Source organism: Glycine soja, chromosome 15 (genome assembly GCF_004193775.1).
Source record: "Glycine soja cultivar W05 chromosome 15, ASM419377v2, whole genome shotgun sequence".
Classification (NCBI taxonomy): domain Eukaryota; kingdom Viridiplantae; phylum Streptophyta; class Magnoliopsida; order Fabales; family Fabaceae; genus Glycine; species Glycine soja.
In genome coordinates, this window is record NC_041016.1 from 45926332 (window position 1) to 45936724 (window position 10393).

A 10393-nucleotide genomic window follows, 5' to 3' on the forward strand; every position below is an offset into this window, starting at 1 on the left:
ATCAAGGTCGGGGTCGAATTTAGGTTTTCCCTGATAGCCAAAGTTAGGTTCGGGGTCGGGGATGAGATTTTTAATACACGGCCCAAACCTAACCCCGAACCCGCCCCGCTAATAATTAATTTACAAAAATATTCTTGCAGATATATAACACAGTAAAACCAGAAACTATAGGATTGAATTTTATGCTACCATTGGATTCGATTTTATGTTGCCATGTACAATCTAAAAATATGTTTTGGTTGCTATTTAAAATTTTATTTTTTTATTCAATGAAAAAGTATATTTTTTATAAGATTTTATAAGCATGTCGAGGGCGGGATAGGGCAGGAAAAACTAGATATTGGAGTAGATGTCATCGAGCTAGACCTACATCAAATTCAGAAATCAGAAATTTAGCAATACACCAAAAGCCTCTTCATATCCTATAGGTGTTGGTTTGTTCCTATTAATCAACAATTTATGAATATCTTTCTAGACATATGTCAAAGGCCAAACTTGAAACAACTTAGCACATTAAACTTAAAGATCATAAAGACAAGACCCTAAACTAATTGTCCACGGTGTGAAAGAGTAACAAAAACCAGAAACCTTAGCACCATAACAACTCCAAGCTTTTACATGCATGTGCACACTATATTTACCATACGCCACTACTAAAAAAATGAGTTTTAACATCGCCCTATTAACATCGGTTATTTGAAAACCGATGTTGTAAACCGATGCTAAAATTGAATTTAGTGTGATTTTAACATCGGTTATTTAAAAATCGATGTTGTAAGTGTTCAACGACATCAGTTTTTAAATAACCGATGTTAAAATCACACTAAATTCAGTTTTAACATCGGTTATTTGAAAACCGATGTTGTAAGTGCTTAACGACATCGATTTTCAAATAACCAATATTAATATATTTTTTTAATTATTTATATATTTTAAAAAAAATCATATATTGCGTTATTAATTATATTTTAATTAAAAAATAAAATAATTAATAAACAATAATAAATTCAAAAGGTAAGCATTTAATAATTATATTTTAAAGTTGCATAATTATAATTGATTGGAATTACTATTTATGAATATTCAATGACGTAAATGTTTAATTGATTTGAATATTTATAATTAATTTGGATTATTATTTGTTGAAATTAATCAATTTTCATAATAATAAATATATTTATAATAATAAATTTATATCTGAAAAACATATTAAAAAAATTCTTACTATAAATTTAATTATAACAAAATTAATATCTAAGAATATTCTAAAAATATTTTATTTTTATTGTTTAGAGTGAATTAAATTTATATATATATATTTTTAAATAAATTTAAAATTTAAAAATGATTTAAATTATAAAAAATACAGTTATCTAAAGTTATAAAAGATATTGAATATGTGATTTAAATATTCATAGTTGTTTTGAAAAAAATTATACTTGATTGAAAATAATTAAAAATGAATACTTGTTGGATTACATAGAATGTGGATACCACTCAATTATTCAATATTGCATTAATTAATTACAATATGCTTTTCAAAGTAATGAATATTCTATTTTTCCAGATTATAGCATAACCGCACATCCAGCGCATTATAACAAAATATTTTTACCGCACATATATTCGACATTGGATTTATTTATGAATAATTAGGATAGTATTTTAATTGCAATGATTAACATTTTACGGAAATAAATATTCAAATTGAAAACAATATATTTTCAATTTACGAAAAATTTACTAGTTAAAATATCAAGAATCCCTCTCCCGTGTATAAGATTACCTTCTTTACGAAAACAATATATTTTCAATTTACGAAAATCCCATGACGCGCACAACGCAAGAGCTTTTTGTCATCCAATTTCCCTCTCCCGTGTCGTGTTGTGTCTTATTCTTTAAAATCAAAAACCCTAACTTCTGAACCTTTCACCGCATCGCCACCGATTCCCAATCTCCACTAATCAAAGGCGAGTCCTTGTCCCCCAATTACACACCTTATTGATTCTTTACTCTAACTGCTTTGTTCCCCTTTTGCTGCGATATTTTTGTTCTATTCAGAATTTTAAATTTCTCGTTGAATTAGCTACTGTGGTTTTCATCTTCACAACACGGGTCTTATAATGGGCGTTAGGGCTTGGAAAATAATATTTAGATTTTTAATTGTAGCATGTTGTTACTTATTTTTCGATTTTTCTGTGTCGCAGAAAAGAAAATGAGTAGACGCTTGAGCAGAACTGTCTACGTTGGGAATCTACCCGGTGATATCCGTGAAAGAGAAGTTGAAGATTTGTTTCTGAAGGTGCTTTGATATTTTTTTTTTGTTTTGTCTGCATTTTGATCTAAAATTTGGTACTTGTTGTAAGCTTAGGGATGTGGGTTACACCTAACTAGATAAGGGTTTCGTTTGGGATTAATATTAGTGTGAAACTAGAGAGGTGATAAAAAATTGAAATTGATATTGGTGCATGCTAGCTAGTCATAAAGGACCTATTTCATTGGCTTCCTGGAGTTTTCATTTCCAACAATAGAACAAATTAAATTATTTTCTGATACAATTGTTTGAGTAGCAGAGAAGGGACAGTTCATTTAGATAGTGTTGTGAAGAATTTTAGTTGATGTTTTTCTCCCGCACCTCAATAAAATATTCCATCGTTTTCAAAATAATTCTCATTTAAATTTTTACACAAGTATTAAAAAATTGTTAAATATTCTTAATTTAAAAAAAAGCATAAGTTCATTTGATTGATTATATTATCTTTTTAATATATTAATAATTCTACTAAACAGACGACAAGAATAATTACTTTTATTTTAATATAAGAAATAAATAACTAAGGAGTCTAACATATAAAATCCTTTTAAGTGACATAATTTTATAATAAGATTAAATCATTTAAAAAATATATTTATAAAAATATGTAATTAAAATAATTATAATTAGTTTATATTTTAATTTAAAATCATTATGAAAAAATATACATTTGTTCTACTTTAAATATTTAATTTGCATAATTATAACTTAAAGAATTATTAAAATTGTAATGCTTGCTGATCAAAAGCAATTCAGCCCATTAAGAAGGACAACAAACGGAAAAGTGAGCAAAAATCTAACCATGTGTCCGTGTTAAAAAATTGAAAAGTACAGTGTGCTTAATTTTATATAATAGCGATTAATAGGTCCACATCCCTAAGCTTACATCAAGTACCAAATTAAAGCTAGATAGATCTAGTTTAGTGATTTACTACTTGCAAACCAATTGCATAATGTTGTGAACCGTTAAAAGCGTTATCAATGGCGGCACATAAAAGTTCCATGACACAACCACTTGGAGCATTTTCTTTTTCCTATATTTACTCTATCGTGTAGTTGATTAAGTATTCAGTTCCATGACACAACCATTAGGAACAAAATATTAAGTTGAGCTTTGGCACAAAATTGTGACAAGATGAGATTATAGCCTAGGAGTCAAACTTGTTACACATTGATTACACAAGAAACAAAAACAGGGGGCAATGGAACCATTCAACGTCCAAATTAATTTGGATGTTGCGTGATAAGGCCGGTGAATGCATATTCCTCCAATAAGGTTTTCACTTTTTTTTGTGGGCGTTGATATGATTTTAAGGGAAGAAGCCAAGTATTTGAGTAGAGTTTGAGTAGAGTTTTCTAAGGTTCAGTGGAGGGTCCAATTCAAATCAATGGCAACGCGTTAGGAATTGACTAGTTAGATCTCTTGTTGCTTGTGTTACACAAACATGCCTCTTAATGTTTCTGCATCAAATTGACGCGTTAGGTTTATTTTAACTAATGTAATACTTCCTTTAGTCCTTTATATATAAATAAAAAATGAGTGTATTTCCTTTAGACTTAGATATAAGTAAAAAATAAATAAAATTTATTTTGATCAGCACCTGTTTATTAGTTTTGCTTCTGAGTGTACCATTCATATTGATATCTGTTTTTCGGAATGATGATTGATGTAGGTGTTCATTCAGTTATTTCTTTGATTCTTGCTTTCATTTTGGACCGTGTCATCATCAATGGTACAAATGTTTGTTAGCAATGAATATTTTTATTACATGTTCACTGCCATTAATGACAATTGATATATGCTATACAAATTGTGTTCATGATGAGTGAACCTTAGATTCCCGTTTGAGATTGGATGCAATGATTCTTGCGGACAGTTTGCATTAATCATTGTATTCAATCTTGAATTGTCCGTTTGGACAGTTTGGGGAGACTGATATTTTTATGGTAGATTCATGTGTTAAGGTTAAAATTATTTTGTTTAATTTGATGAAATTTCGGTAATGCATTTCTAGTTGTTCTCTGAGTGCATACTTGATTATCGGGAAATTAATTTCACCGATTTCATGTCGTGTACTTGGAGACCAATGCGAAATGTTGCCAAATTTTTTTCAAATTTAACAAAATAGAATTAACCTTGATGTATGATGCTACCATAAAAGACGGTCTTCCCGAATGGGATAGGGCCACACCTATAATAAAAAAGTGAGATTTTCATGCATCAAATAACTTTGAGAGTATGACCGAGTTATTACTTAGATGGATCGAAGTTGGATGAATGAAAGTCGCATCAGCCCAGAATATGAGGAAGGCATCGAGCAATTCTTACAATTTCCTTCAGAAAGAGGTCAACCGAATGAAGATGGAAAATATTATTGTCCTTGCATCAATTGTTTGAACGGAAGACGACAAATAATGGATGACATACGAGAGCATTTGTTGTGTGATGGAATTAGAGGAATTATACGACGTGGATATGGCATGGTGAAATGATAGACATGCAGAGTGGGCAGCAATCCGAACCGTTTGATGTAGAAATGGGAGATCGCTTTGAGGATATGATTTGTGACCTTGGACAAGAGTCTTTTCAGCAAGCTTATGCCCCTGTGTATGATACATTGCAAACTGATTCAAAGAAACCTTTGTATCCAGGGTGCAAGAATTCGTTGACGCTGTTGTCGACAGTTTTAAGTCTGGTTAATATCAAAGCCAGATATGGGTGGAGTGACAAAAGCTTTAGTTCACTACTTCAAGTAGTGCACGACATGCTTCCACAGGATAACACATTGCCTAAAAGCTACTATCAGGCCAAGAAGATATTGTGTCCCATGGGTATGGAGTATCAGAAGATTAATGCTTTCCCGAATGACTGCATATTGTATAGACATCAATTTCAAGAAATGTCGAAATGCCCTAGGTGTGGGGTATCACGGTACAAACTCAAGGATGATGAGGTGTGTAGTAGTGATGAAAACTCAAACAAGGGCCCCCTAGTGAAGGTGTTGTGGTATCTTCCGATCATTCCAAGGTTTAAGCGTCTGTTTGCTAATGGAGACGATGCAAAAGACCTTACGTGGCATGCAAATGGGAGAAACTGTGATGGAATGCTTCGTTATCCGACTGATTCCTTGCAGTGGAAGAAAATAAATCGTTTGTATCCGGATTTTGGTAAAGAGACAAGAAATCTTAGGCTTGGACTAGCCACTGATGGAATGAATCCATATGGCAGTTTAAGCACGCAACACAGTTCGTGGCCAGTTTTGCTAGTGATTTACAATTTGCCTCCTTGGTTGTGCATGAAACGAAAATACATGATGTTGTATATGATGATAACGGGCCCAAGACAACCAGGAAATGACATCGATGTTTATCTCAATCCCTTGATTGAAGACCTTACAAAGTTGTGGGATGAAGGAGTTTTAGTGTTTGATGGGTTTCGAAATGAGACATTTAATTTGCGTGCAATGCTTTTTTGTACCATTAATGATTTTCCAGCATATGGGAATTTGAGCGGTTACAGTGTTAAGGGTCATCGTGCATGCCCCATCTGTGAAGAAGACACAAGCTATATACAACTGAAACATGGAAGAAAAATAGAGTACACTAGGCATTGATGTTTTCTTAAACCTTATCATCTTTACCGACGATTGAAAAAAGCATTTAATGGAAGTCAAGAGCATGAAAATGCACCGGTACCGTTGACTGGTGACCAGGTTTTCCAGCGGGTTCAACACCTGAATACAATATTTGGAAAGATCCAAAAGAAGGACAAAAATAAGACTTGCATATGGAAGAAAAAGTCGATTTTGTTTGATCTTCCGTACTGGGTTGATCTAGATATTAGACATTGTATTGATGTTATGCATGTGGAAAGATGGTTCCAATACTCGTCAAGATCTAGCTGAGATGGGTATCCGAGGGTCGCTACATCCAAGGTTTGATGGTAGAAAAATATACTTGCCTCCAGCTTGTCATACTTTGTCCAGAAAGGAAAAGATCAGTTTTTGTCAGTGCCTACGACGGGTCAAAGTTCCATAAGGATACTCTTCAAATATTAAGAGCCTTGTGCATTTGAAGGATCTTAAGTTGGTAGGCTTAAAGTCTCATGATCGTCACGTCTTGATGCAACAATTGTTATCGGTGGTCATACGAGACATTTTGCCTAACAAAGTCAGGCTTGCCATAACTCGGCTGTGCTTTTTCTTTAATTCCATATGTAGCAAAGTTCTTGATCCTGTGAAGTTAGACGAACTGGAAAATGAGGCTGCTATTATATTGTGTGAGTTGGAGATGTATTTTCCGCCTGCATTCTTTGACATCATGGTTCACTTAATTATTCATCTAGTCAGAGAAATCAAATGTTGTGGTCCTGTTTATTTGCAGTGGATGTATCCGATTGAGTGATACATGAAGATTTTAAAAGGGTATACCAAGAATCTACATCGTCCAGAAGCATCTATTGTTGAAAGGTACATTGCAGAAGAAGCCATTGAATTTTGTTCAGAGTACATTGAAAAAGCTAAACCTGTTGGGCTTCCCGAGTCTCGGCATGACGAAAGAGTAAGAGGTAAGGGTTCAAGAAGACTGCATGTCATCACTCCAAGTGTAGAAGATTTGCAACAAGCTCACTTGTATGTGTTGAATAATAGTAATGAAGTTTTGCCATACATAGTTCGTCATGAAAATTTAGTCAAACAAAGTAATCCAAAAATGTCGAAGAACTCAGTGTTGAAAAAACATAACAAGACTTTCCTAGATTGGTTTAAACACACACTCTTGGCTAATGATAATGCTTCTGAAATGTTGAGAAAGCTAGCAGATGGGCCTAAAAGAAATGTTATAACTTGACAAGGATATGATATAAATAAGTATTCCTTCTATACAAAAGCACAAGACCAAAAAAGTACAATGCAAAACAGTGGGGTTACCCTAAGGGCTGAATCTCAACACTTCGCTAGTGTACATGATGATAATCCTTGTGTAGCTTTCATCCCTTACTTTGGTTTCATTGAAGAAATTTTGGAGCTTAACTATGTCAAATTTACTGTCTGTGTTTTCAAATGTAAGTGGGTTGACAGTAATACCGGTGTGCGGACCGATGATGTGGGATTTACGTTGGTGGATCTTAACAAACTCGCTTACCAGAATGATCCTTTCATTATGGCAGAACAAGCGAAACAAGTATTTTATGTCGAAGACCCTTGTGATCAAAGGTGGTCAGTGGTTTTATATGGGAAAACAATAGGTGTCAATGTTGAATATGATGATTCATACATTGATACTTATGTTAGTCCTTTGTCCACACAATTGTTACCTAATGTCGTCGGAGAAGAAACTGACGACGTTCATGCTAATCGTAATGATCACGATGAAGGAGAATTAATTATCGTCTAATGTAATTTTTTTTATTTTGTACTTAATTTCAATTCATTTAATTACATTCATACGCATTTATTTTTTATAACATATTGAATTAATGTTTTTTTTTTGTTTACAGCCAAATGGCTACATAGCCAAACTCTCCTCCGCCTCCTCCTCCTTCTACTGGTGTAGCATCGCATTCGCCGTCACCACCATTGAAGTGGACTAGAAAGGCCTCACGCCTAAGATCATTGGCGACTAGACCAGTTGGGGCAGAGAGACCCCTTGTCCATATGGATCCTGCTATTGGCAAAGCAGGCGGTCCCCACAGCAAGAAATTCAGAACATATTTAGGGATCGTTGCTCGTGATAAGGTGGATGTCACATACGAAAATTGGAAGCATGTCCCTATTACTCAGAAGGATTTGATATGGGAGGATATTCAGGTATCATGTATTATTTCATGTTCCATATTGTTTGTTAGCCAAATATTTGAATTTAGTAATAATAAAACCTAATTTACTCTTTGTTAGGCTGAATTTGATATCCCTGAAGCATCTGATTTAAGAACAAAAAAAAATACTTCAGACTGTGGGGGAGCGGTGGAGACAGTTTAAGTCTGATTTGACGTCGAAATGAGCACTTGCAGCTGACAAGGATAGTGTCCATGACACTGTATGCAAAATGTACAACATTAGCAAGGAGAAATGAGCCCCATTTTGTCAGAGCCGCAGAGACCCTTCATGGGAGGTAACTAATTTGTGATTTTAATTTTTTTTAACTTTAAATGAACTTATTATAATACATTGTAATCATGAGTTTAATTAATGTTTCATTTTTGCAGGATGTGCAAAAAAAAGCATAAGCCGTCCAAAAACAAAACACTGCCCCTCACGTGATGTCTCGTGGGGGTTATGAATATTTAGAAAAAACGTTGATGGATGAGAAGAGAAAGAAAAAACTAGAGGAAGCTACTCAATCCGGAAGCACTGACACCGTCATTAATCCTCCATCTCCCATCAAACGACACGTGAAGTGGAAGCTAGCCCGCACCAAGAAAACTGGTGACATGACATCTGAGGCAGCAAAGGAAATTGCTGACAAGATTGTAAATCACTTTCAATTCATAATTGTAATTATTTTTTATTATTGTGTGATTGAGTATAGAATAAATGTGTTCTTCACAGGATGCGCTTGAGGAGCAGGCCTCACAGGGTTCCTTTGTTACCCATGGACGTCATGATATATTGACTGCTGCCATTGGGCGACCAGAACACCCTGGTCGTGTGCGTGCTGTAGGAGCCGGTATAACCATCAAGCAATACTTTGGATCGGCTTCAAGGACCTCCTCCATTGCTCCCGAATAACTGCAACAGTTGACGCAACAAATCAAGGACCAGCTGAAGGATTCAATCACAGAAAAAGTCACTCGACGACTAATGTTATCCCTCAGCCATATGCAATCACAGGGACTCGCACTGCCTCCTGAACCTGGTGTTGGTCCTTCAACTGCTCGTGTCAGTACAAAGGAGAGTTGTGCTGATCCCTCAGGGAACGATCCAGACACGGGTGACTCATACAAATGCGGGTTGTATATTGAAGAATATCCTCCTCGCCTGGTTGCCCTAGGAAGAGTTTATGAGGGGTCCACAAGCATTCACAACATTCCTTTGCTGCATGATCAAGTCAAGGTTGGTGTTGAGGAGATTAGAGATGCAAATGCTCCCATTCCTGTACCCACTAAAGAGGTTAAGGTCATGGGACAGGCTCTTAACACATTCCTTGCTTGGCCGACACATCTTGTCAAGCGTTTATCAGAACAGGTATTTTAGTGTCATTAAATGCTTATTTTTCCAATTAAAATGTTTACTGTGATTAAATTATGTCAATCAATTATGTTGGATAAATAGGGAGTTGTGGGACCCGCGAAACCTGTAGATAGACCGGATGATGAGGTTGATGATCCCCTATATCTAATGACATTGACCATCCCACAACTTTTTTTGAAGCCATTGCAGGTTATGTGGGATGCTACCTTGTTTGGCCTATTTAATGAAAACTTCCCTTTGTACATAAAGCATGAAGATCTGTCTAAAATTGCACACGGTGGTCAATGTCTCAGCATATCTGTTATACAGTTGTGGATTCTGTAAGTCAATTTAGATTATTGTTAATTACCTAATTTATTGTTTTACCTTCATGCATAATTTACTTTGTGTTAACAACAATAGACATATGACTGAGACAAGTATGCGAGCCGGGAATATCGATGTGTATGGATTCCTCGAACCACAGTCTATCCAGAGATCTGGCCAATCACAATTTGAATCAGAAAGTTACATTAAGAATTGAATGCAAAATTCAAAACGGAATGTGTACCTAGGAGCCTACCTGAATTGGTAACATAAACTCAACAAATGAATTTAAATAATGTATAATAGTATAATAACCTATATTGGTCTCCACTGCAGTGCACATTGGCAAATGGTTGTCATTTTGCCTAAGGAAAATGTTGTCATTTGGTTTTAAAAATTGATGTTGTAAGTAATATTTCACATCAATTTTTTTAAAAACCGATGTTGATATATAGATTTATAACTTTTTTTTTCATAATTCGTATCATATAACATCACCTATTTAAATAACCGATGTTAAATGTCACTTACAACATCAGCTTTTTAAAAAACCGATGTGAAATGTTACTTATAATATCAATTT

At 34.5% G+C, this 10393-nt stretch overlaps 1 protein-coding gene across 4 annotated transcripts; it reads left to right on the top strand.

Annotated features, from left to right (window-relative positions):
- The first annotated feature begins 2205 nt into the window (after positions 1–2205).
- Positions 2206–10134, top strand: LOC114387158. Of its 4 annotated transcripts, XM_028347291.1 has the most exons (8): positions 2206–2302; positions 3988–4047; positions 7812–8121; positions 8209–8425; positions 8520–8783; positions 8863–9498; positions 9586–9824; positions 9907–10134. In XM_028347291.1, the coding sequence occupies exons 6-8, from the start codon at positions 9115–9117 to the stop codon at positions 10025–10027; spliced, it is 744 nt and encodes a 247-aa protein (XP_028203092.1). In that variant the 5' UTR covers positions 2206–2302; positions 3988–4047; positions 7812–8121; positions 8209–8425; positions 8520–8783; positions 8863–9114; the 3' UTR covers positions 10028–10134. The 4 variants fall into 4 exon arrangements, with proteins under 4 accessions (XP_028203092.1, XP_028203090.1, XP_028203093.1 ...); XM_028347289.1 differs by lacking the exon at positions 3988–4047; XM_028347292.1 differs by lacking the exon at positions 3988–4047 and having other exon boundaries at positions 9685–9824.
- Positions 10135–10393: the final 259 nt, after the last annotated feature.